This window comes from Centroberyx gerrardi, chromosome 7 (assembly GCF_048128805.1).
Source record: "Centroberyx gerrardi isolate f3 chromosome 7, fCenGer3.hap1.cur.20231027, whole genome shotgun sequence".
NCBI classification, from domain to species: Eukaryota; Metazoa; Chordata; class Actinopteri; order Beryciformes; family Berycidae; genus Centroberyx; species Centroberyx gerrardi.
In genome coordinates, this window is record NC_136003.1 from 16859242 (window position 1) to 16886651 (window position 27410).

The 27410-nt window shown below is 41.8% G+C and overlaps 3 protein-coding genes across 3 annotated transcripts; 1 reads left to right on the forward strand and 2 right to left on the reverse strand.

Annotated features, from left to right (window-relative positions):
* Positions 1-3041: 3041 nt before the first annotated feature.
* Positions 3042-15997, reverse strand: LOC139928620 (uncharacterized). The gene is made up of 3 exons (XM_071921234.2): positions 15989-15997; positions 14731-14911; positions 3042-5017 (listed from the first exon to the last, which is right to left on the reverse strand). Exons 1-3 carry the CDS (start codon positions 15995-15997, stop codon positions 3819-3821), a joined length of 1389 nt encoding a protein of 462 aa, XP_071777335.1. The 3' UTR covers positions 3042-3818.
* Positions 15998-16782: 785 nt separating this feature from the next.
* Positions 16783-19303, reverse strand: LOC139928621 (uncharacterized). The gene is made up of 3 exons (XM_071921235.2): positions 19275-19303; positions 18943-19121; positions 16783-17978 (listed from the first exon to the last, which is right to left on the reverse strand). The coding sequence occupies exons 1-3, from the start codon at positions 19301-19303 to the stop codon at positions 16783-16785; spliced, it is 1404 nt and encodes a 467-aa protein (XP_071777336.2).
* Positions 19304-23609: 4306 nt separating this feature from the next.
* LOC139928596 (methionine-R-sulfoxide reductase B1-A-like) lies at positions 23610-26461 on the forward strand. The gene is made up of 4 exons (XM_071921201.2): positions 23610-23767; positions 24549-24691; positions 24993-25107; positions 25924-26461. Exons 1-4 carry the CDS (start codon positions 23713-23715, stop codon positions 25941-25943), a joined length of 333 nt encoding a protein of 110 aa, XP_071777302.1. The 5' UTR covers positions 23610-23712; the 3' UTR covers positions 25944-26461.
* Positions 26462-27410: the final 949 nt, after the last annotated feature.

Here is a 27410-nt window from a genome sequence, read left to right on the forward strand (position 1 = left end):
CACCGTTTGCCATCGGAGTAAAGTAGTAGCCTGTGCTCCCCTCGTGCCTTCCCGCCTCTAGGAAGAGCTCGGTGTAGGAGGCGTCAGCCGAATACAGAATAATCTGGTTATTAGAGTCCTGGCTCGAGCCTGGGCCAAACTCTAATCCAGATTAGACTTCAGCAGTCTGCAGCTGACAGCGCGACACCATTTCTCTCGTCTCTGCACTCACAGCGTCAAAACACAGACGTGAGTTTGCCTGCGCTCAACTCTCCCTCTCTGCCACCGCAGTCCTACGCAGACTTATGTAATGTATGCCTGGGAACTTGCACGCCAGAATCACTGCTCAACAGTCTCTCTCCTATATAAAAGCGAGCATATCCTAATTTTTCATTGATCATAGGAACAAAGTGGGTACATGTTTCTATGGGATAATGAGATATGGAATAGTATGAGTACATAGGGATATAGTTTATCAGGGTTTTCCCACTAATTCCCTCATTCCCAATTTCATAACAAGCCATGGATCTAATCATAAAGTGATGACATTATGTTAAGACAGCATGTTACTCTGATCTCACTATTGAGGCCTTTACAATTAGACTTGCTCTTTCAACATTGTCCTTGCCTAATCAGAGAGATGTTGTTCCTTTTCTAAGCCATCAAGTTTCTGTGTGAGAGAAATACACGTAGACAGAGTGAGGGAGACAGAGAGAAAGGGAATGGGAGGGGGAGGCAGAGAACAGCTGGGTTTTAGAATATAATGGATTACACTACTTCCTGCTCATCTCATCCAGGACCATCGGGGCAGCAGGGGAGTAGTCCAAACACTGGCACCGAGACAATAACCTGACCTTCAGCAGGCAGGACTTTCACCTGCTGTCTGCACTTCCTCACACAGGCTAAATTTATGTACAGTTTTACACACAGGACGTCCAGTAACACCAAAAAATGTTGCTGCTATACATCTTATAAGCAAGAGGTCATGATATAAACAAGGAAATTGATGGTATTTGTGGTACCGTGCCCGTGCAGTTTTTGCTCTTACCATTTGTCTTTGTGAAATGCTTTTATTATCAATAGCAGGGAGAGTATCTGTCCTCACCTTCACTTTGAAGGTTGGTACATTGTGCTAGGCTCCTCGGTGAGAATGACAGAGAAAATAAATCTTACTATACTGAAAAATAATGTGAATAAAATGCTATCTTAGGGTAGATCAAGTTTAATATCATTGCATATAGAATGTAATGTAAACTCGCACACACAATTTTAGGTGTTTTGTTGTGTTATTTTGTCATTGTGTTTTTGCCTTTTCAAATGGATTTTGCCCTGTTCTGAAAAACCCAGCTGCCAGCCAGTCTATGACTTTTCCTAATATGGTAATCAGTATTTCACAAGATAAAAAAACCTGCATGTCAAAATTGCCAAGAAATTGTGTGCATTTATACTTATTTCAGCCACTAGGTAAAAATGAACCCCACCATGTTTAGATATACTTAAGAAATTAATGCTTAACCCTATGAACGTTTAAAATTTGCTTTATTTTAAAGAATGGTTTGGGAATTATAGATAAAAGTGACCAATTTTAAGTGATTCCTATTCATGGTACTATACAGTTACCATACAATGATTGAAGTTGATGAATAGTTTTTCTGTTGATAATCAACATGATATTTGTTGATTCTTTTACACATGCCCTGCTGAAACAAATATGTTATGTTTTGGGGGTAATCTTGGCTTTTCTAGAAATAAGTGTTTTGTGTCACCTACAAGGCTGAGAAACACTGGATAATGGAGGCTCATGGTGACCAAACTGTCACAGAAGCTGGTTTGGCAGTGGTGTATTTACATTACAGCTTATAATTTTTTTTGTCATTCATTTATTCACTGTCCTTAAGTTTATCTCTTTGAGGAGTCTTCTTTGGTGCTGATAACAAATGACACAAAAGATGGTTTCTCACCAGTGTGGGAAAATCAGTGTCTAAGCTGTTACAGACAAGTTGTAGATAAAGATGTGGCTTTTCAGCTGTAGCGCATTAATTATGCAGTTTGTGGCAGAATGTCTCTCCCCCACACTACAATGATATGGTTTCTCACTTGTGTGTGGCATTTAATTAGATTGATGAATCTGATTCGGAATTAGTTTCCCTAGTGAGAGTCCTTAGACACACAAATAGATACAGTACTTTCCCAGAAATCTTTTCAAATGGCAAACAGTAAATGAAATATAACACCACTTGACATCACTGCTATGAATTTGCGGTTAAGACTCTTCACTCTTCCACTCTGGTAGATCTGTAAGGCCTTTGGTGTCGTTTCCTGAGACTCTTCATCTGTCTGGAGAATCTTTGTATCATTGCACACTTTAGCAGTGCAGTGATATTGCTAGCGGTAGTCTTTAAAGGTTTTCTTGCCCTTTTCTTTTCCACCTCAGGCAAATGTTAGGGCGGCATATTCTGCCCACTGATTGCTCCAATTATACTGGTCCTTCCGCTGTTAGGGAACAAGGATTATTTCCTTTCTACAACCTTCAAAAGGGCAAAGCTTTCTGGGACACTTTCCGCTCTGCCCCCAGTTGGGCTTAATCACACACACTCCATTTATGTATCTTTCCCGTATCAGAAACAGAAGGAATACTTCTTCCAGAAAATATCCGAGACATAAAATATTTAAATCCCTGTGAGGGGTTTACATTCAACAAGCACTGACATTATGACAGCATTACAAATACAATGTGTAGCTCAACTGAATGTACATACACTGCATTTGAGCTGGTGTTCGCTGGCCACTGAGCACCGAATGCCTTGGAACTGCATCTTCCCCATCATGCTGTGAATCTCTCAGGCATTCATGCCACATCAGTGAAGTTAAAGAAGATCCACATGTACCACCAAGAATCTCACACACAAAGTAAAAACATTGAAAAATTGTATTCTCTGATACAATGAAAACTGATACTGTTTTATTAGAGTATTATTATTATTATTATTATTATACTAGAGTAATAAACAGTGCACATCCACAAACGTACACACACAGAGTACATAAAAATTCTTCCACAGTTCAATAGGAAAATTAGTTATCTATATCTTTAAGTTCTACATAAGGCCTGCAGTGGTAGCTCAGAGACTAGAAAAATAAATGAAAATATAGATATGGAAAATGAATAATAAACACTCACGTGCCTTAAAAACTATTGCCAAGCAAGGCAGTGAAGCCCTGATTGCTCCAGTGGAATTACACAATTATATTTGGTGTAATTGGAGATAAATATAATGTTAACATGAAGTGTCTGGCTGCTGAACATTAGATTATGTTATCAATAGGTGAACCACAGGTGTGAGCAACATCATGTAGCTTTCAATCCAGCTTTCATTTAGACCTTCTTGGGTAATTTGGCCTCCAGCTCTCAGTGATATTGAAGGATAATTTTGGCGTGGATATTGCCACCTGCTGGACTGGCCAAAAAAGAAGGAACTGACTATAACAGTGTAGTGTGACAGGGTGGTGCAGTGAGTACAGAGCTTCATCTGGAAGACCTGGGTTCATACAGAAAAGAACCTGGAGTGATTTCGGAACATGCTTAGTTTGTAGTTAGTTGTTAATTGGTCAAGAACGTCTTTCATTTTGTAGAAAAGAAAGAGTCATTTTCTAACTAACTTTCTAACTTCTAACAAATGCTACTTAACTACTACAGTATGATTAAAACAGAACATTTGTCACAAAAGTGTTTGTATGCTGAGAAAAAAGAAAAAAGCTTCCCTAAAGGTTCATGTAAACAGCTTAACCTGAATAAGACCTTAACCAGAGTATGACCAATAGCTGGGCAGCCATTGTTGTCATGAAGTAGTTTCCCTTTCGTGGCTTTTCAAGTGTGCCTTCAGATTTGGAGCAAATCTGTATCGCATGCCACAAACATGGCAGCCGTACGGCCGCTCTCCTGTGTGTGTTCTCCTATGTCTTGTCAATTGTCCACTCTGCCGAAAATGTTTACCACAAATATCACAGGAGTAGGGCTTTTCTCCTGAATGGTATCTCATGTGTATTTTGAGGTGACCGCTAGTGCTGAAGAGTTTGCCGCACAAATCACAATGATATGGTTTCTCCCCTGTATGACTTCTCTTATGAATTGTAAGATTCTGGCTCTGACTGAACGCTTTGCCACAAATATCACAGTGATACGGTTTCTCTCCTGAGTGAGTCCTTATATGAACAATGAGATGTTCCTTTTGGAGAAATGCTTTGCCACAGTCTTGACATGTAAACTGTTTTTTTAACCCTGTGTGCATTTTTGAATGCAGTCTCAGAAAATGGATTTTGGCGAAAGTTTTGCCACAAACATCACAAAAATGGTTTTTGCTGTGAGCACATTGTAAATGACTTATCAACTCTTCTGTAGACTGGCATGTTTTACCACAAACACCACAGTCAACAGTCTTGTCATGCATTTTTATGTGCTTCATTAAAGAACCTATGTACTGGAAGGCTTTGCCACACAAATGGCAAAAGCTTCGGTCTGTTTGGCTTTTAGCAGAAGAATCTTCATAAGGCAACACTGTAAGTCCCCCCTGCTTACTTTGTCTTTGCGCTATCTTTGCTTTCCGTTTCTTTTTCCTTTTTGCTGCTCCTTTGCTCTTCACCCAATCCTCATCATTGTCGCTGTTCTCACTCTGAGCTTCAGAACAGTCTGAAGAGAGAGGCTGCAATTCATGTGTAAATTCTGTCTCTGGTTGATCTTGCTCACTTTTTACAATATCAGGAGAAGGAAAAATAGCCTCTTGTTCCTGACTGTCAATGCCAAGTTCCTCCTGCTCTTCTTTTATCTGTGATATCTCGAGGTCTGTCGGAAGCGTGCAATAGCTCCAGTCTTTATTTTCTGTATCAGCATTGGTTTGAGAAGGTCCTGGGACCTCAAGCCTCAGACTGAAGTTCGACTCTTCTCCCATCTCAAGTGGTGTTGAGGGTCCTGGGTCCTGCAGCAGAGTCGGGTCACACTCCTCTCCAACCACGGTGCTGTTGGCCTGTGGAGGCTCTGCGGCTACAAAGGAGATGGAGGCAAAAGTTACCCAACAGGCTAATGAGGGAAGCGATGGAAGTGAGGTTGTTTTTTTACTCAATATGAGCACAATTGGCTGGCCAGTAGGCCTAAGCTAGGTGGGAGATGAAGGTATGAGCGTGGGTGGGCCCACTGGTGGGCCTTACATTAGCGAGGCAAGTTCATGGATTTCGGTTGGTAGGTCTGGCAAGTGTATCTAAAAAAACAAAACAATGGATATTCGGAAATGGCTAAAATCAGAGAGCACTTCCAATTCCTCTAACACAGTGGAGAAATCAGATTCTTCCTCCAAATCAGAGACTGCACCCCAACCTCATGTTAATGGAGATGATGGAATGCAGTCTGACGCTAGTGCTAATGCTATTGCTGGCATTAGCTTTACTACTAACCTTGCTGAAACTGCTGGGACTGGTAAGTTCTGTTTTATTTTTTTAGTTATAGCCATTGTAAGCATGTGTGTGTGTAGGTCCACTGTGGTATTTTAAGAGTTAACCTTGTTGACTGCTTTGCACTTGTCTGGTGTTACGCTGGAATTAAATATTGTGAAGCCTTATTTGACATTTTGGCTGTCTTGTGTTTAGACTGTGCATTGTGCATCTGCCTTTGTTCACTGCTTTAAATTATAAAGCCTCATTTGATATCTTTAGGCTGGTTGTTATGCATTTAAGGAGGACATGAGGAGGCATTTCCTACCTTCAAGTGCAGCCATTGTGGTGCCAGCTTCTCCTGTTTGGTTGTTGTAGGCCTGGCATCTATTCATTTTCTGAAGTCAATTGTTTGCAAAAGCTTGTAAGTGCGCCTGATTGGTGCCAATTTTTCTCATCTTGCTGTACAAAGTCTGTGCTGTGAGTGAGCCAGTTTTGATGCCACCTGTTAGAGCGTTACATTAACCATAACGTCCTGCATTCTAATCATTACTTATAATAATAATAATAATAATAATAATAATAACTTTATTTGTATAGCACTTTTCTAAAAACAATGTTTACAAAGTGCTTTACATACAATAAAACCCAAAAGCAGCAATAATAGAAAATAGGAATAAAAGGTAATATATGAGGTAAACAGGTACAACTAAAAACACACAAACAAACAGATACAATTAAAAACAGATCGAACTTTACATAAAAGTGTGTGCCGAATTTTTTTTAAATAAAAAATAGGAATAAAAGGTAATACAAGAGATAAACAGGTACAACTAAAAAAAACAAACAAACAAACTTTAAATAAAAGTGGTTAGAATCCCCCATGCGCCGCAGTGACAGCCCCGCAGACCCCAGGCACTCCAGCCGCCAGGCCCCCAAGACACCCAGCGAAGCCCCACCCCACGCCCCCTGTAGCACCCGCCACTGATGCAAACAGCCCACAGGGCATCCCCCACAGACCCCACGATCAAGCCGCCCCCACAAAAGCCGACAGGTCCCAGACCGGGCAACTGCACCGGCCAACCCACCAGAGACAGCACCCGTCTCCACAAACCCGCCAGCCGACTGCCGCCCCAAGAGACGAAAGCCACCCCAAGCACGACACCGCCAAGAAACCGAAGACCGCCACACAAAGGTGCATGAAATCCCCAGCCTCCCGGCAACCCCACGCACGGAAACAGCGCCCATCCCCCAAAACAACAACCAACCGCCGAGTCAGGAGAGACGAGCACCGCCTCCAACAGACCGACCAGCAAAACCGCCCGATCCAAACCCCATTGAGCCCCCCCGTGGGAAACAGCCCGAACGCAGGGCCTGTGAGAAATGCCCCACAAGCCAATCGCACCCATGGCAAGCGCCGCAGGAAGCGCGTGGCGAAACCCCAACCGAGAATCCCGAAAGCCCGACAGCCAGAACGCCCAAGGCCAGCAAAGACGTCACCGCTGCAAACGGAGGACTCCCGATGAACAGAAAGTCCGAAGAACAGAACAGCCACCCGAAAACAGAGGCAGCAGTCCGCAACACCATCAATACCCAGGCTGCACTCCCCGACCAGTTCAATGCCACCCCAGCGAACAAAAGCACCGGCCTCCCCCAGGAAACACAAAGACCCCTCAGTGATTCCAAACTCCCGAACGGCAGTGCATAGGGAGTGATTCACATAAAAGCCTGTTTATATAAGTGTGTTTTTAGAAGGGATTTAAAAGATGAAACTGATTTAGCTAGCCTAATTTCCTCAGGCAGGTAATTCCAAAGTCTAGGCGCCCTAATAGAGAAAGCGCAGTCACCTTTAGTCTTGAGCCTAGACTGTGGAACAGCCAAAAGGGCTGCGTTCCGGCTCATAAAGAGTTAAGAGGTCAGCAATATAGCTAGGGGCTAGACCTTTCTGTGCTTTAAATGTAATCAGTAAAATCTTAAAATCAATTCTAAATCTTACTGGTAGCCAGTGCAGATGTGCTAAGACTGGGGTAATATGGTCTCTACGTTTAGTGCCAGTTAAAATTCTAGCTGCAGCATTTTGAACAAACTGGAGACGTGAGATTGATTTTTTACTGAGGCAGGTATAGAGAGAGTTGCAATAGTCTAGACGAGATGAAATAAAAGCATGAATTACCTTCTCCAAATCAGCATGAGATAAAAATGACTTGATTTTTGATACATTTCTTAGTTGAAGGAAGCAGGACTGCACGACTCTCTTTACCTGCTCCTCGAAAGTCAGGTCACTGTCAAAAATTACTCCTAAGTTTCTGGCCACAGGCTTTATATTAGATGATAAGTCACCTAGATCATGTAAAATAAGATTTCTTGCGTTGGGCTGCCCGAATAAGACTACTGTAATTCCTCTAATAGTGGCCCGGGCCTTTATTTACCTCAACTGCAGAGGGTACCAGGCCTTTATTGGAAGCAGGCTTATATTAGAGACAGGCCTTTATTTCTAATTCCCTCTGATAAGTATATTTGCTCATATTTTAGTAGGAAGCCTCCTTGTTTTCTGATCTGCTTCTGTTGGGGTACGTTAGGTAGACGTTTTTTTTGTTACTGCAATGCATTACGATAATTACGGTAATCGACGACGGCATGCTCCAGAGACTTCCGCCGGCCGAGCCATCTTGTGGCACTTGTACGTTACTACAAACTACAGTTACAAACAGGCAGTTTACCGGTATCCACCGTTGTTTGCATGTAAGCTGAAGCTAACTGAAGCTAACTGAACCTGGGTGCCGATGTGTTCCCGGTGATCCGGCCAAGATTTCGGCAGAGGTCCCGACGCCGATGCGTCACCGGGCGTCCGGGGCTTGGATTGGGAGGATCAATGCGGGCCGTGGGCGCGGTGGAGAGGCAGCGGCGGAGAGAGGAGACGGACACGGTCCAGCCATATACTAGGTTTTGACCTAGTCTTGTTTCCTTTGTTTTTTCCCCCGGCCTGTATTTGAGGCCGGCCTTTATTTGTTTGTGTTGACCACGGCCCCGACCATTATCGGAGACCCGGCTTTTAATTGACTACCGGCCACTATTAGAGGAAATACGGTATTTCAGTTTTGCTTTCATTTAACTGAAGAAAGTTTTGTGACATCCAACACTTAATGTCCTTGAGACGGTTTCTGAGAGTATTAAAGCAGTTGGGATCATTATGTCTTAAGGGTAGATATAACTGTGTTGTCAGCATAGCTGTGAAAGGAAACATTATGCTTACGAATTATATGACCAAGTGGAAGCATGTAGAGGGAGAAGAGGATGGGGCCAAGAATTGAGCCCTGTGGAACCCCACAGGTGATGTCTGCTGTGGTCGACGATGATTTGCCTATTGTGACAGAGAAAGTTCTATTAGATAAATAGGATTTAAGCCAACTCAGTGCTAAGTCTGAGATACCTACCCACTGTTCAAGGCGCTCAATTAAAATAGCATGATCTACGGTGTCAAAAGCTGCACTCAGGTCTAGAAGGATTAAGACTGAGCATTCTCCTGCATCTGCTGTGAGGAGGAGGTCATTAGCTACTTTGACAAGGGCTGTTTCTGTGCTGTGTAATGCTCTAAAACCTGAATTTTTCAAAAATATTATTATGCTTCAGATAAGATAATAATTGGGTAAAAACATTTTTTTCTAAAACTTTTGATAAAAAAGGCAGTTTGGAGATGGGTTTAAAATTACTAAGATCAGATGCATCAAGGCTGGGCTTTTTAAGAAGAGGCTGAACTACTGCATGCTTAAAACTAGAAGGAAAAGTTCCTGTGGCCAGAGAACTGTTGACAATAGACAGAATACTAGGACCTACTGTGTCAAAGACATCTTTGAGAAATTTTGTTGGAACAACATCAGAACAGCAAGTAGAGGACCTCATTTGAGAGACAATATCCTTTAAAAACAATAAAGAAATTGGTTGAAAACCATTTAAAACAGCTGAATTTTCCAACATAACAGAGGAGTCCCTGTCAGCAGGTGAAATCTGACATCTTATATTTTCAACCTTGTGAGTAAAACAAACTAAAAATTCCTTCAAGGCTGTGGCTGGGGGAGGGGCTAATGACAGAATCTATGGCTTGGAACAGAACCTTAGAGTTGTGACAGTTTTTAGATATAAGGTCTGAGAAAAAAGCAGCTCTTGCATCCTTAACCATTTTCTGATATGTGAGCATTCGATTTCTCAAGATATCATGGAAGATCTGTAATTTATTAGCCTTCCATTTACGCTCAGCTTTTCTACATTCTCTTAGAGAGGCCAGAGTTGTATCGAGCCACGGAAGAGCTCGAGGTTTTGACCTCCTGTTTTTGAGAGGAGCAATGGAATCGAGTACTACTGACTGTGGGATGCCATGACAGATATATCACTGTGAGTTGCCAGGAAAGCCTCAGAGAATTTGGTTGCAGAGGTTGCATTAAAAATGCGAGAGCTGAGTGGAGAGGATGGCTTTGAGGTAGAAGGAAGTAGCGAAGCATCAAATACAATTGCCTTGTGGTCAGACACACACAAATCCTTTATCTCAAGATTATTTAGGGGCAAACCAAATGAGAGTACAAGGCCAAGAGTATGGCCCTTTACATGAGTAGGCTCAGTAACAAATTGAATAAGGTTAAAAGACTCAATAAGCTGCATAAAATCAGTGACAAGTGCATGTGATGGGCAACACACATGGATGTTAAAATCACCAAGTATTAAAATTCTATCGTATTTAGGCACAATGAGAGACAGAAGGTCAGAGAATTCCTGGATGAAGTCTTGGTTCAGTTTAGGGGGTCTGTAGACTAGGACACATAGCAAGGGAGCCTTACCATTTACTAGGAAACTCAGTGATTCAAAAGTGTGAAAAGTGCCATTACAGATGGGGGAACATTTTATATGATTTTTGTGAATAACAGCTACCCCGCCACCACGACCAGATAGCCTGGGTTGATGGAAATTAATAAAACCAGGGGGTGTAGCTTCAATCAATGGAGTGAAATCACCTAGACCCAACCAAGTTTCAGTAATGATAAAAAAATCGAAATTAAAAGAGTTAATAAAATCATGGCAGATAAAGACTTGTTAGAGAGAGAACTAACATTCAAAAGTCCAAACCTGACAACTAGGTCGGAGGTGGGAGTGTAAGATCTCTTCTTATCTGAAAGTGAAGTGCAGACAATTGATAAAAGAGAGTTGACGCCTCTAGAATTGCTACATGGCTTCACTGTAAGTCTTTCCCTGGTAATAACAGGAATATTGGTGGGGGAGAAATTATCAATGGGACTGTTTTTTGATAGAACAAGCACTGTGGGATATTCTAATTTTGACCCGGAACCAAAGTTATAGTTACTTGGCCCATGGGGACGTCAATTGGTGACGGAGATGTCCACTCTGTTAATGGCCACAAGGTGGTCACAGGAGGCAGAGTGATGGTTGTATGTGGTTGAATAAAATATGTTACCAGCCAGCATTTGTGAGCCACGGTGGTTAAGGGTGGAGACCATCCCTTTTGAAAAGAGCAGACCGTTCCCAGAAAAGATTAAAATTATCAAGAAAACCATAATTCATGAGTGCATTGGAATTGAAGCCAACTGTGGAGGCTAAGCAGTCTGCTAAAACGCCCATAGCCCCGATTGATTGTCGGTAGGGGGCCGGAGATAAAAAATATCCTGGACTTTAGTACATTAAAAAGAAGATAAAAATCCTGTTTCAATAGTTCAGATTGTCGACGTGGGATGTCATTAGTGCCAGCGTGAATGACAACCGTACATACAGAGGGGTACAGACTTAGTAGGCCAGTAAGTTCAGTAAGTTAGCTCCAGGAAGGCAGTGGGTCACCGCCGACCTGGACTTGACGTCCCTGATGATGGAGTCCCCGATGATGAGGGTTGTTGGCTGTGGCTGTGATAAGAAAGTGGAAAGTGGAAAGTGTTGTGTGTTGTGTTCACTCCCCTCACTCTTGGGAGGGGAGTGAAATCCTGCTGGCTCGGAACGAGGAAGACCTCCAGAGCGTCAGATCACGGCCTCCTTCAGCATCTTACGGCGGGAAGAGGAGGTCATTGCCCGGGGAGGGGGCCGCTTATTTGGCTTTCCCACGGTGGAATGTCGAGCCGCCCGATCGATCCTAGCCACCGGTGGTGAAGAAGCAGCAGTGTCAGCAGGTGCCATTGCAAGGGAGGGGTCCAGGTCAGGTGGGATCGTGACCGCAGGGGCATCAGCCTGGTGAACCGGAGCCTCATCAGACAGAATCGCATAGCGGTTCGAGAGATTTAAGCGAGGTGGTGGGGCAGCCCTGACCGGATCTCTCTTTCCGCCGCAGGCCACCACCTCTGCCCAGGACAACTTATGTTTGGGTGTTGAGCAGGAGGAAGGTCGTGGACAAGTGGAAGGGTCCCACAGGACTGTGTCGTGGATGGCTGAGCTGAGGGTAGCAATCCGTTTAGACTGCCCAGAAGCCATGTCCATAAAGCTGGACAGAAGTGAGTCTTTCTTATGTAATTCATCAGAGAGCCGTCGAATGTCTTCCTTGAGGTTAGTAATATTCCTGTTTGCTTTCTGAAGCAGTACACAGTCCTCACAGGGCATAGTTGAAGTTAATTTTGTTCAGCTTGGCCACAGGCTAAAGGCGAGCCTAGCCAAGAAAATAGCCAGGGTGGCTTGGCTATCGAGCTGGCAGAACAGTCCAATAAAAAGAAAACCCAACTGGGAAATCTCGCAAAACCAATGGAGCTGTGATAAAATAGTGTTAAACAAATAAAACCGCTAAAATTGATTTCAATGGGTTAAAATGTTAAGAAATGTAACGTAGAGCCAGCTGACAGAGCTAAAAACAAAACACGGTGGCCGCCATGATGCTATCCCATGATGCAGTAGAGCCCCAATATAAGAGCGCAAGCCCTGAGTGGCTTGCGCTCTTATATTGGGGCTTCTGGGTCAGTGCTGCACTAATAAAAGATACCAGATTGTCAGTTTAAAATTTAGCAATTTAACATTAGTGCCGATCCATATATAGAGCTATATCTCTCCTCAAACAAATCATACGTAAACCCAATATTGTGAAATGATTCAATCATAAAAAAGTAATTTGAAAACCAAAAGTCAGCTCTGTAAATCTATAAACTGGATTGTAACCCATGTTTTACAAATGAAATCCTTTTGTTACGGCTACGAATAACTGTAACAAAATATAAATAATAAATAATAATATATATATATATTTATATCTTTTATTATATATAATATATAAATCATAATATTGCAATTATTTCCTATCAGACGTTGTTGGACAAAATGGACTACTTGGACAGCTTAAATCTATTCATATACATGTATTATTTGTTATTGATTTTCTGAACTTAGCCACACAATTTCTCTAATTTCTCGGAGTTGTTCGCCGCTTTCATCCCGGTGCAGCTGTACCGGCTGGAGTCTTGGCGGCGTGTTTATGTTTCAAGGCTGTTAGACAATATTTAGGCCTATATCACTCACACACACACACACACACACCTAAGAAGCATGTGACATCCAATTGCACATAAATTTTGACTTATTTTACATCCATTCGTCTTGAAAAGTTTGACTTGTACATGCATGTATCTACAAGCCTACTCCAAATAGAAATAAAGTTCTACATAATAGGCTAAATATAATTTCAAATAATCAAAACTCATTGTGGGCATTCAGTCGGAACCAATCAGAACACGGCTTCGCTTCGCCATTCTAACCGATTATGACATCATTGGATGGAGCTGAACTGTACTCTACCAATCAGAGCCTGTCTCAGCTGCACTGATGACATCGCAATCAGAATTCTGACGTGTTTGGTCGCAGCAGCCCAGGGCATAAAAGGCCGCGCTCGAGGTCTTGAGCTTCAGACCTTACCACGGTAAGGTATGCTCCCCTGGGCGCTGGTAAAGCTGATGCTTGGACCGCGGCAAGAGGATCTCTTTGGGAACGTTGTTACATGGTCCTCATTTCAGACCAGTAGCTATTGGACGCTTGGTGGGCGTGTTTGGAGACTTTCTCTTAATTTTTTTTCTAGTTAATTTTGACAGTTTGGACCAGGTGGCGTGGCGGCTAGCAAACGCGGTTCGTTGAAGAGGTGGTGGTCGGTACGCTGAAGCCAATCTGCCAGCCACTCTAAAGGAGTGGTCTGGCGGTTAGCGATGGCGGTTCTTTGAAGAGCTGGTGGTTGGTATGAAGAAACCCGGTTCGTTGAAGAGCTGGTGGTTGGTATGAAGAAACCCGGTTCGTTGAAGAGCTGGCGGTTGGTAGTGGTACAAACCCGCCACCCAGTCCAAACTATCAAAATTAACTAGAACAAAAACTAATAAAAGTAGCATCACCAGCTACTTTTCCTGAATTTCCCCAAGGGCATTAATGCTATCTTATCTTACCTTATCTTATAGAGTTGTAGGCCCTTGTCAAAATCCACAGTAACAGCTTTACCAGGGGCACCAGGGAATGCGGTGGGTGCCGCTGCTGCTGCTCCTGCAGCAGTAGCCTACTTTTAAGCCAGGTTAGTCAGTAGTAGTAGTTAGTCAGTAGTGGCAAGCAACAAAACTGCTGCTGCTGCTACTACTACAGCTGCTGCAGCAGTATAGGCCTAGCAGTGGTAGTTCCAGTAGTTCTCATTACAGATATCTGAAATATTTTAAAGTAGCATTTTCACTAGTCATAATGTAATGGGAGATATTGTAAATTAGCATTTAAGATATATCTCATTACATTAAGACCAACCGAAATGCTAATTTAAGATATCTCCAATTACAATATGACTAGTCAAAATGCTAATTTAAGATATCTTTTATTACATTATGACTAGTCAAAATGCTAGAGGTATCAAACACAAGGCAGAGTCCAGTTTGGGATGAGGTTGGGATATGACTGGCATGCTTGGTGATTGCTGACATATGTGGTTTCGATAGTGATGTCCCGTATCACAAATAAACTGAATGAGATTGAAAATTAGATCCATTTTGTTTTGTATTGCCCACATTACCACGATTTAAGAATGAGACTGTTTAATAAGACCAACAATCTCCAACTTTTTGCTGTGATTGGTTCTAGTGCCGCGACCCCATGCTCATTTGCATTGTAGCCTATAACGTTAACTGTTTCTTAACTTTCTGATCGCGGGCCTGGTTCGCGTCGCCATTCACTTCTCGTAGACAACGAATGGAGAAATTCCCGTGAAATCGCGGTTGGTGTGAAACTTGTCGCAGGGATACAAACCTCATCTTTCCCGCACAAACAGCCAGTCGTTCAAGTGGTAAATTGCCCTTATTACTCCATAACGAATAAGCTTGGTAGTAAATTAGGGTCCCACACCTGATTTGTCGCGGAGAAGGTCCAGCTGCTTCCGCAGATTGTCGACCTCATCTCTCGATCGAGTAACTTGGACTTGGTACAATGCTATAGTTTTCTCAACCTCTCCAAATATCTCCACGGCTGCTGCAGAGAGTCGCTCGTTCACAAAGTCCCTCAGTTGAAACATCGTTGAACACTGTTTCTGAATGGAAAGATGTGTTGCAAATCAGTGCTGTTAGCAAGATAGCCTCGGCTGTAGCTGCTTCGCTGCTCGCGGCACATCGTAGCGGAAATAGAGTCAGCATTAGTCACGTGACGGCCTTTGACTTCAGCAAAGATCGTATGTGTTACAAAAGAATAATCATGCCTGCTCCGTAACTCTGTGACCTTCTGCGGCTTCTCTACACTCTAAATATTACATGATTGTTGCCTTGTGGAAAAGTGTCTCCGTTTATTTTTCCAGTTAATTGCTCGTTTCCATCTCCGTGTTAACACCTCATAGTCAATTCTTCAAAATGAATCGTAATGGAACCTGTGTTTGCTTGTGTTAGTGCCACGAGAGTTCGTCATCTTTGACTGTCTGATGTTTTGCCTTGATATGTTTCTATCACTTTGGATGTGACACATACAACATTGAGGTTACACTGCTTACCAGGGATGGGACGATATATTGAAATTCAATATATCGCAATACAAAAATGTGACAATACGAATTGTGGGGCAGAAAAATGAATCGCAATGTTAGTTACATTTTATTCTGCTGTAGTAATCACAAATTCTAGCAAGCCAATGCCATTGCTAGAAAGATTTGTGGCTCAGAAATTAACATCATTCTGCACAGTCAGACTTTGTTGTCATTGAACTTTTATTTATGTTATTGTGTCATGGTTGTATCGGATCAAATCGTGAACCCCATATCGCGTATCAAATTGAATTGTGAGATAAGCATACTGTCCCATCCCTAGTGCTTACTGTCATCTTTAATTTGAAGTTACATTAGTCTATAGCATATGATCATTTCAGTGTCAAAGTATTTACACAGATTTACCTTTTTAGATGCTGTCACATTTTCTAAATTCTACCCCCCTTGGTCTGATGAAGCTCTTTCAAACCCAATTCAATAAACTCAAAAATGAGTGGTGGTCAAGCTGAAAACACAGCTGTTTTTCTTAGTTCCTGAAAAGTGAACATTTTGCAGATACTAGGTTTTCACCCAACAGCAGCAATATTGAATATTCAAACAGGGCAAACTGACACATCTTTGTTTTAACTAAGTTACCACTTCCATGATTAGTGTGGAAAGCTCAGAAGCAGTCTGGACACATACTTTGTTCTCCTCACACATGCTTCATCGCAACATCACAATTTTCACATCAACACACCATGGCCAGTAGTTCCTCACTCCATCCTGAACTTGAGGTGTTTGTTTTTATCCTAACGTTATTGGTTTCTGACTGGCACTAACCCCATTATGCTGTGAATCTGTCAGGCATTGATGAGGATCCACATGCACCACCAAGAATCTCCACACAAAGTAAAAACATTGAAAAATTGCATTCTCTGAAACAATGAAAACAGCCTGTTTAATAAAGTATTGTGTAATAAACAGTGCACATCCACAGAAGTACAAAAATAGAGTACATAAAATTCAACAGGGAGTTCAATGGGAAAATTAGTAGAAGAAAAAAACCCATTGATATTGCAAATGCATATCTTTAGGTTCTACATAAGGCCTGCTATAGGGTCATCATTTCTTTGCCCTGTATTAGAAGTAATCTCTGAAAAAGGAAGAGGTAGCCTTTTCATACTTTTTTGCTGGTGGATCATTCAATCTTATGGATGGAACAACACAGGTGGACTGGAATATTTTGTTAATTGGCTTATTCATCGCAACTGGGATACTCAGTTGCAGGGTGTCAAAGGTTCATGTAAATAGCTTAACCTGAATAGGACCTTAACCGGAGTACAGCTGGGTTATTCCATGCATGTAAGCGTAGCCACTGTTGTCATGTCTTGTCCAACTTATGCACAAGCTGTGACATAGCCTGTCCGGTCACTTTGACAATATTGTTGTCATGAAGTAGTTTCCCTTTCGTGGCTTTTCAGGTGCACCTTCAGATTTTCAGAAAATCTGTATCGCCGGCCACAATCATGGTAGCCGTACGGCCGCCCTCCTGTGTGTGTTCTCCTATGTCTTGTCATTTGTCCATTTTGGCTAAAATGTTTACCACAAATATCACAGGAGTAGGGCTTTTCTCCTGAATGGCATCTCATATGCACTTTGAGGTGACTGCTAGTGGTGAAGCACTTGCCACACACATCACAATGATATGGTTTCTCCCCGGTATGACTTCTCTTATGAATTGTAAGATTCTGGCTCTGGCTGAATGCCTTGCCACAAATATCACAGTCATACGGTTTCTCTCCTGAGTGAGTCCTTACATGCACATTGAGATAATCTCTTTTGGTAAATGATTTGCCACAGTCTTGACATGTAAATGGTTTTAAGCTTGCGTGTATTTTTGAGTGCTTTCTGAGAAAACGGATTTTGGCGAAAGTTTTGCCACAAACATCACAAAAATGGTTTTTGCTGTGAGCACATTGTAAATGACGTATCAACTCTTCTGTAGACTGGAAAGTTGTCCTACAAACACAACAGTCAACTGCCTTGTTATGCTTTTTTATGTGCTTCATTAAAGAACCTACGTACCGAAAGGCCTTGCCGCACAAATGGCAAACATTTCGGTCTGTTTGACTTTTAGCAGAAGCATCTTCATAAGGCAACACTGTAAGTCCCACCTGCTTACTTTGTCTTTGCACTTCCTTTGCTTTCCGTTTCTTCGACCTTGTCTGTACTCCTGTGCTCTTCACCCAATCCTCATCATTGTCGCTGTTCTCACTCTGAGCTTCAGAACAGTCTGAAGAGAGAGGCTGCAATTCATGTGTAAATTCTGTCTCTGGTTGATCTTGCTCACTTTTCACAATATCAGGAGAAGGAAAAATAGCCTCTTGTTCCTGACTGTCAATGCCAAGTTCCTCCCACTCTTCTTTTAACTGTGATATCTCGAGGTCTGTCTGAAGTGTGCAATAGCTCCAGTCTTTATTTTCTGTATCAGCATTGGTTTGAGAAGGTCCTGGGACCTCAAGCCTCAGACTGAAGTTCGACTCTTCTCCCATTTCAAGTGGTGTTGAGGGTCTTGGGTCCTGCAGCAGAGTCGGGTCACACCCCTCTCCAACCACGGTGCTGTTGGCCTGTAGAGGCTCTGCAGCTACAAAGGAGATGGAGGAATAAGTTAACCAACAGACTCCCGTTTCCATTACATGTCGGCGAGTCAGCTGCCACAGTTACTGTATGTACTGCACATGCACACGCGACCACTTTGCTTTGCTCTATCAAAAGTTGTCACTTGTAGCCGTTTAATTGTGTGTGTTTTGGGGACAAGCATCTGAGCAAATTCTGTTTTATTTCTTTATTTCATTTTGCCCAAATATAATCCATAAGCATACATATGGAAAACACAATCTTGATAATGTGTCTTTCTCTAGCAAGTTAGCTAGCTAAGTGGCTACTTGGATGTGATGGAAGCATCAACATATCTCGTTTGGCTTAATTTCACAAAAATTAATTCAATATTATTTACATGAACGACAAAATTAGTTATCGAACTACACTACCCAGCAGGCTTTTAGCTAGTTGGAATGTTCCATCTCCTGCAAAGGGAACGAGCTACAGGTTCACAGGCTACAGTGAAAAAATGCCGGCAGCTAGTATCGTGAACCTGAACTCATACTGTAACGTCCCAAATTGCATCTCAAGAGGTGAAAACCTGCCCATTCGCGACACCGTCTGCTACACGGAGGTCTCCCCCGCTAGCAACAGTTGGTACATTCTTCGTTGTAGTTATACATCGTTACAAACATACAAATAACAGAAACGTGCGAATAATCTCAAAGCTCATGCTACAGTACGTAGTGTGCCGTGAGGTGAATCTCAACACCATTCGTTGCTTTGTATAGTTGCAGTGGAAAACCGCGTTAGCCACTTAGCCGCTAGTCAACTGCTGGAGGCTCGGCCTACACCGCCGCTTCGGCTCCTATAGACAATGAATGGAGAGCTGCTGAATTCCCGTGAAATCGTGGCTGATGTGCAACTTGCCACACCCGTTTCTAGTGGTAAGTTGCCCTTTATTACTCCATAATGAATAAGCCTGGCAATAAATTAGGGTCCCAAACCTGATTTGTCGCGGAGAAGGTCCAGCTGCTTCCGCAGATTGTCGACCTCATCTCTCGATCGAGTAACTTGGACTTGGTACAATGCTATAGTTTTCTCAACCTCTCCAAATATCTCAACGGCTGCTGCAGAGAGTCGCTCGTTCACAAAGTCCCTCAGTTGAAACATTGTTGAACAGTTTCTGAATGGAAAGATGTGTTGCAAATCAGTGCTGTTAGCAACATGAACTCAGCGGTAATATAGACGGGTAGCTGTTGGCGACTCCTCTTCTTCTTCTTTAGTTTTGAGGCGGTTGACATCAAACTGAAAGCTGTAGGCTATTACCGCCACCTACTGGCCTGGAGTGTAGATATCTACAGCCATTCAGCGTCTGGTTTAGGGTTCATTTTAGGATTGGGGTTAATGTCAGAAATAGGGTCAGATTAGGGTTTAGGTTTAAAAATGGGGTCCGGTTTAGGGTTAGGCTGAGGTCAGGTTAGGGTTACATAGTCTGTAGAGATGCAGCAAATATGGGCTATGAGGAAATGTTCTGTGTCAACACTGTTGGCACTTAGTCTTGGGGAAGAGTTGTTTATGCTCACAAATACTGATTGAACTTCCCATGATAATAGGATAATAACATGTGAATTGTATTTGGGGGTGTGTTTTGACTTGAAAGAAATCTTGCTACTGCAAAAACTGTCAGGTTACTAAGTACTAACCCAGTGACAAGCTTGCTGTAGAGACATACAACATAAGATCTGTATCAAAATAATTGTCTTGTCCTGTACAACAGAAGTCAGAGTGAACACACGCACATCTCTTTTCCAGGTGCTGAGTCGAAATAGTTACTTCATGCAAATTCAAAAAGACTCGCAACACTGTGGCAGCTCCCAATATTTTGCTTACTTTATTCTACATTAAAAAGTACAACGTTTCGAGCCCAGGGCTCGAAACGTTGTACTTTAACCCAGACCTGGGGCTTATATGGTGCTATCACTATAAAAAGGATTTACTTTGTTTGCCACTTGAGTCCCTCAGAGAAAGAGCAATATAAATTGATCTTCATTTTTTGATCAGCCAGCATACAATTTCATCCTTGTTTAAATCTTGTGGGTTGTGCGGGTTTACATCTCCTACTGTACGTTACGTTGTAGCTAGTAGCTAACCCTAACCAAACCATAGAAAATGTTGTTGCTGAATGCTGACTCGGTCATGTGATGTGTTCAGGTGCTGTGTGGGAAGTGTGGAAATAGACTGGGCCATGAGTTTGTGAATGATGGACCAGCCAAAGGACTCTCTCGCTTCTGAATATTCAGCAGCTCAGGCAGATTATATCAAGATATTGCAACAAATGTTCCTTCTCTATTAGTTTGGAGTTCATATTTTTTGTTGTATGGACCCTAGGAATCCATTGATATCAGTTTTTCATCACTGATACTACTTTTCATTGTGAATACAGATTTTAAGTACACAAATGTATCTGCTTTGACCATATCAGTCAGATACAGAAGTATTTTTCCCTCTTCAAAGGTCCCATATTATTCTGTTTTCATTATTTTGTTTTCAAATGTAGCATGGGACGGGATAAGAATCATGTTTTTCATGATGTTTTTAAATAAATGTAATTTAGTTAAAAAGGTATTGAATAGTTTTGAAGACTATAGGGCACAGAATACTTCTTCTCACACCAGCCCCCACTGTGTGATCTTGTGCAGTTGGTCTAAATATCATGATTGGTTGTGTTGCCTTGTGGAAAAGCGTCTCCAATCCTTTTGTTTACGTACATCTCTGTGTTAACATCTCATGGTCAATCCTTCAAAATGAATCATTTGGAAGCTATACTTGCTGAGCTTGTTGGAGGATATCTGCACATTTATGACTATTTGTTTGCAGTGACGTGTCAGACTGTGTTTCTGTTCCAGGCAAGTTTGACTTTGTTGTAAGTAAATATACCGTCCCCGTCAGTCCTCACAGGCAGAACAATTATAATACTGAACCCTGACTGGCAAACAGACAATATCAGCTCCTCCAATTCAAATGAGGCAAACCTGCCGAGTGGAAGCATTCCAGGAGCGGTGTCAGTTCAGATGCTGAAAACTTGCATGATTGGGCTGATTTTAGTAATTGTTTAGTGAGGGGTGTCAGTCGAGACAAAGTCCAGTTTTGATGTGTTGACTGTAATTAATATGGAACTGCCTATAATTAGTCAACATTGTGTTCAAGCTGGAAACAGATTGCAATGTTAGTTACATTTTCTTCTGATGTAGTAATCACAAATGAGTTGCTTGACCATCACAATTTCACAAGCTCTAAAATTGGTTACATTCTAGAAAGCCATTGCCATTGCTTGAAAGATTTGTGGCTCAGAAATAAACATAATTGTTCTTTTGTTGGAAGAGGAAGAGGTAGCCTTTTCATACTTTTTTGCTGGTGGATCATTCAATCTTATGGATGGAACAATACAGGTGGACTGGAATATTTTGTTAATTGGCTTATTCATCGCAACTGGGATACTCAGTTGCAGGGTGTCAAAGGTTCATGTAAATAGCTTAACCTGAATAGGACCTTAACCGGAGTACAGCTGGGTTATTCCATGCATGTAAGCGTAGCCACTGTTGTCATGTCTTGTCCAACTTATGCACAAGCTGTGACATAGCCTGTCCGGTCACTTTGACAATATTGTTGTCATGAAGTAGTTTCCCTTTCGTGGCTTTTCAGGTGCACCTTCAGATTTTCAGAAAATCTGTATCGCCGGCCACAAACATGGCAGCCGTACGGCCGCTCTCCTGTGTGTGTTCTCCTATGTCTTGTCATTTGTCCATTTTGGCTAAAATGTTTACAACAAATATCACAGGAGTAGGGCTTTTCTCCTGAATGGCATCTCATATGCACTTTGAGGTGACTGCTAGTGGTGAAGCACTTGCCACACACATCACAATGATATGGTTTCTCCCCGGTATGACTTCTCTTATGAATTGTAAGATTCTGGCTCTGGCTGAATGCCTTGCCACAAATATCACAGTCATACGGTTTCTCTCCTGAGTGAGTCCTTATATGCACATTGAGATGATCTTATGAATTGCGTTGGCAGTTAAGGGTGTGAAATTATTTATCCAGGAGTAGTTGCAGTGCGCACCAACAACCACTCAGTGGCACACGTGAGCAGTCCAGATGCAGTCTCTCTGTCTCTCACATTTGTGTTATATTTAAACCAACCATCTGTCAACACAGTTTAGACTTATCTATCAGAGACAGTTTTAATAATCAATAATAATAAAGTTGAAAGTGAACTATTATAAGAGTCTGGCCGCCAGAATGTTATGTTAAAAAATGAAGTGTTGTTTAGTGTTTATCTTTTACAGTGTTGATCTGTAAAATTATTGGAAAGCATTTCTTTATCATATTCCAGAAACAACATTTAATCTGATTTATTGACATTTAATTGAAAGAAACGGTTGAAAACTTGGGAGTGATACACTTGAGTTTAATCTGTTATCTGTCTCCACTCCGTTATGAAACTGCAGTGCTGTGTGATCAGATCAGTCTGTCTGAGATTCTGTCCTTTTTTCAGTTTGTGGATTTGGGCGACACAACTCAAGAGTTTCATGACAGAGCAACAGTGATGCTCAAACCTATCTTTAAATCATCTCAAAAACTTGTATTTGTATTATTTTTCATTCAACTCCTAAAGATTAAGGTTTGGATTGATTACAGAACATTCTTATTAAGTAAGCTCACCTGTCAGGCGGCAGCAGCAGGGGGCGGTGACAAAAAGCTGAGATGGACTGTTATAGAGCTTAATTAAAACTATACCTCTGTCATGTATGGTGTAAGATGCCTTCCAAACAAAAATAACTGTACCATAGTGTGTGTTAAACTGTGAGCATTCAAGATCTGTTGCAGACAGCCTGTTTCTAGCCATCATGTAATTGTGATACAAATGTCTACAAGAGAGATTAATTAATAAATAGGCAAGTGACATTTTGCTGAATTTTTTGTCAATTGATAGTTGAGTATCAACATCGAACTATTCAAAAGTGATGAACCTGTGTTGCACTCTGTTCAAAGTTGACAAATAACCATAAATTGCTATCCATTGATGTATTTGGGGAGGGCGGTTTGGTAACACAGCACTCTGTGAATTGCGATATACCAAACCAATCACCTATTGCGGTTCAGGAGGAATAATCAGAGTGGGTTGTAAAGTCTAGGGCAAAGCCTCTTCAACAAGAGTAGGCTATAACTGAATTCATGCGTAAGTCATTCAACTTATAAAATAGTTTAAGTCCAATGGTTTCATTCTCCGAAAATGTAGGCTATTGCATATTGTATCTAAAAATCCGGAAAAGTAGCAAATGATTACTATGAATGTCCTCTTCAGCTTCAATCAGTAGCTTGATGGCCTCGCGCAGGGTGCGCCAGTTTATGGATAAACACTCCACAATACACGGTATCACAAGCCAAACCTACTGAGAAGTGTTTTGGGTTTACTGTTTAATAGGTCTGGCTTGTCTTATAGTGTACAGTGGAGTGCTCATCCCTCCGGGTGTTTGTCTTCAGCCCTGTGCTCTTTGTTGAGGTGTGGCCGCCTGTCGCCGATGTTTCACGGCGGGCGGGTCGGGAGCCTGCCGGTGGGAGGACCCGCTTTATTTATTTAGAGAGCAAACTCCGCGCACCCGCTACGTCACTCACTGACCGACCCGGCCGGCCGGTCGAACCACATGAACGAGCGCACGACAGGCAGAAGCTGTTGAGAGAAGCTGGAATAACACTGCAGTGAAAGTAGAGTCATGTCGTTTTGCTCCTTCTTCGGCGGAGAGGTCTTTAAAGACCACTTCAAACCAGGTTTGACTTCTTGTTCAGTATCCAATGTTGCTATATAACGATGACGTTGCTATTTATGGACTTTTAGCTAAAGTAGCTAACAGCTAGGTAGTGTTAGCGAGCTAAGTTTGCTGAATGCAAAACAACCGACATTTGCCTCGGTAATTACAGATAGCCTTAGGTCGGAATAGATTATCAATTTATATAAACACTAAACACTGGGAATACTCAACGTTAGCTAGCACGCCAGCCTCTGCCTCTAAACTGGGAAACTTTTGTAACCTGCCTTTTGATTACACAAGACCGTTACAAAACCGGATGTAGCCGGTGATAAGTTAAAGTTACATTTTAAAACAAAAGTACACCTTTTAACAAAAGCTAAACGTTATTTCTATGATATTGGTCTAGTTTATACAAACTCTCTAAAATCCCAAAACAAGAGAGCAAAGTCTGGGGTGTCACCAAGCAACAACTTTTCAGATGCTCCATTTGCAAAGAATAGGAGGAGATTGTGGTGATTTGCGGGAGATATGAGGAAATGTTCTGTGTCAACACTGTTGGAAGAGTTGTTTATGCTCACAAATACTGATTGAACTTCCCATGATAATAGGATAATAACATGTGAATTGTATTTGGGTGTGTGTTTTGACTTGAAAGAAATCTTGCTACTGCAAAAACTGTCAGGTTACTAAGTACTAACCAAGTGACAAGCATGCTGTAGAGACATACAACATAAGATCTGTATCAAAATAATTGCCTTGTCCTGTACAACAGTCATCATCTCCAGTCCTCTCCTCCGCAGGGCTTTATGTGTGCACCAAGTGTGATCACCAGCTGTTCTCCAGCAGGTCCAAGTATGAGCACTCGTCTCCCTGGCCGGCCTTCACAGAGACCGTCCTCGAGGACAGTGTGTCCAAACACGAGGAGAGACCTGGGGCTTATAAGGTGCTATCACTATAAAAAGGATTTACTTTGTTTGCCACTTGAGTCCCTCAGAGAAAGAGCAATATAAATTGATCTTCATTTTTTGATCAGCCGGCATACAATTTCATCCTTGTTTAAATCTTGTGGGTTGTGCGGGTTTACATCTCCTACTGTAAGTTAAGTTGTAGCTAGTTGTTACCAATTTACAGTCCTTAAAGAACTTATATGATTTTTCATCTGAAGGATTGATATAATGTACTGAACACTGAATCCATAGAAAACATTGTTGCTGAATGCTGACTCGGTCGTGTGATGTGTTCAGGTGCTGTGTGGGAAGTGTGGAAATGGACTGGGCCATGAGTTTGTGAATGATGGACCAGCCAAAGGACTCTCTCGCTTCTGAATATTCAGCAGCTCACTGAAGTTCGTCCCTAAAGGTACAACAGGCAGATTATATCAAGATATTGGGTTGCAACAAATGTTCCAGCTCTGTGGAGTTTATATTTTTTGTTGTATGGACCTAGGAATCCAGTGATACTAGTTTCTCATCACGAATACCACTTTTCATTACAGCATATCAGTCAGATACAGAGGTATTTTTCCCTCTTCAAAGGTCCCATATTATTCTGTTTTCATTATTTCATATTAGTTTTCAAATATAGTATGGGACGCGTCAGTCTTTTACTGCAGCTATTGTTGTTCTGAGTTTTTGTCACCACTATTTCCAGTTTCCCTAGATTACAGTTACCTCTTAAATCTTCATGCGCCCCCACTAGCATGGAGTGTAAATAAACAAAAAATATGTAGCAGCGAATATACACTTACACACATTTGTTTGCAGCGACGTGTCGACTGAGCGACTGTGTTTATGTTTTGGGCAAGTTTGACTTTGTTGTAAGTAAATACACCGTCCCCTTCAGTCCTCACAGGCAGAACAGTTATAATACTGAACCCTGACTGGCAAACAGACAATATCAGCTCCTCCAATTCAAATGAGGCAAACCTGCCGAGTGGAAGCATTCCAGGAGCGGTGTCAGTTCAGATGCTGAAAACTTGCTTGACTGGACTGATTTTAACAATGGTTTAGTCAGGGGTGTCAGGCAAGTCCAAGTCCAGTTTTGATGCCTTAACTGTAGGAATCTAGAATCTGGAACTGCCTACAATTGGTCAACATTGTGCTCAAGCTGGTAAACGGCTCCACCCCTCTTGACATAATTCCGTCCTCCATCTTGCTTCCTCTCCCCTCTCCACAGATAAGGTTGATGGACAGTAAGGTGAGCTGTGGGAGGGAAGTGCCAGTAGAGCTGTAGACAGTTCTCCGTGCTGCTGAAGGTGCGGACAGTGGATGAAGTGCTCTGGGACAAAGCCCAACCTGGGACCTCCAGGGCTCTGATGGACGATGGCCTCACTGCACAGCAAGAACAGAGGACTCTGAACAGCTTTTTTATGCAATAAGCACAGTGATAGCTAACAGATTTGCACAAACGGTGACCAAGTTAACCTTGTTGATTACACACAATCTTTATATAGACGTTGTCTCATGTGGGGGAGAGACAGACTACTCATGATGTTTATATCAGGTCAATGTTGTTATCCATTTTAATGACAACGGCCTATACCTGCATCGTTTGGTGTGCTGGATGCAGCAAATGAAATTTGAGTAAATATAGTAGTTTTTTAAAAATCAATATTGCTAATGATATTGACATCACTATTATGAAGCTTTATGTAAATGGTTTACAATGTCTGATATGCAAAAAAACTGCAATAAATACATTTTCTATTAGAATAATATAATGCTTTATATATTTTGAATAATGGTTGATGTAGCTTTATCAAATATCTTGTTCATAATCTTGTTGAACTGTCAAGCATTTTAATCCATGTCTTGCTTATGAATTGGATGCCGCTGTGTCAGAAATGCGACCAGGCATTAGACAAGTTAGAGAGAGGCGGCGTCACTTGATCTGGACATGTGCCACAAAGCCTCAAACTTTTGAGAAAGTACCTTTCACTTTAGAGATTGATTTGACATGGATGAAATGTCATATTGCTGTTTCTGATGAAGAGGTAGAACCACTCCCAACCTGGTGCGCTGCAGTGGGTCACCATATATTTTCTTCAACTGGCCAAAGAAAGTGGTCAATGCAAGAAACTTTGCAGATCTGAAAGAGGTGTCAAATTGAGTGTGAGTGTTTAATGAGACACTCAATACATGCACTTTTATTGGGATCATTCTTATCCATATACACATAGCATGTTTATTTCATGTCAGTGTTGAAATTTAAGGTCATTTCAGTGATAATGGCTTTGGATTGTCAGATACAGAAAATGAAATATGACAAACATAACTTTTTTAAAATCCAATATTATTGACAACAGTGTTACCAATATCTGATATGCAAACAACAGCAACAAATATAATTTTCTATGAATAGCACTCTGCTTTTTTCCTTATAGTTCTTGAGTACTGGTTCAATGACTGATCCATGTAGTTTTATCAGACACGTTGTTCAGCCTGTCATATTGTTCAGCTTCTTTTAAATAATTTACCATTCAGGAAGCTAAAAGTAAATTTGTCAAGGAATGGTAAACTTGATTGTCAAGCATTTTAATCCACATCACTGCTCAGTGATGTAAGTACTGCCACCATGTGTCAGAAATGAGACCAGGCATTACACAAGCAGGACAGTGTCACTTGATCTGGAAGTGCAAGTTCATTCCAGCTTAAGCCGGGTGC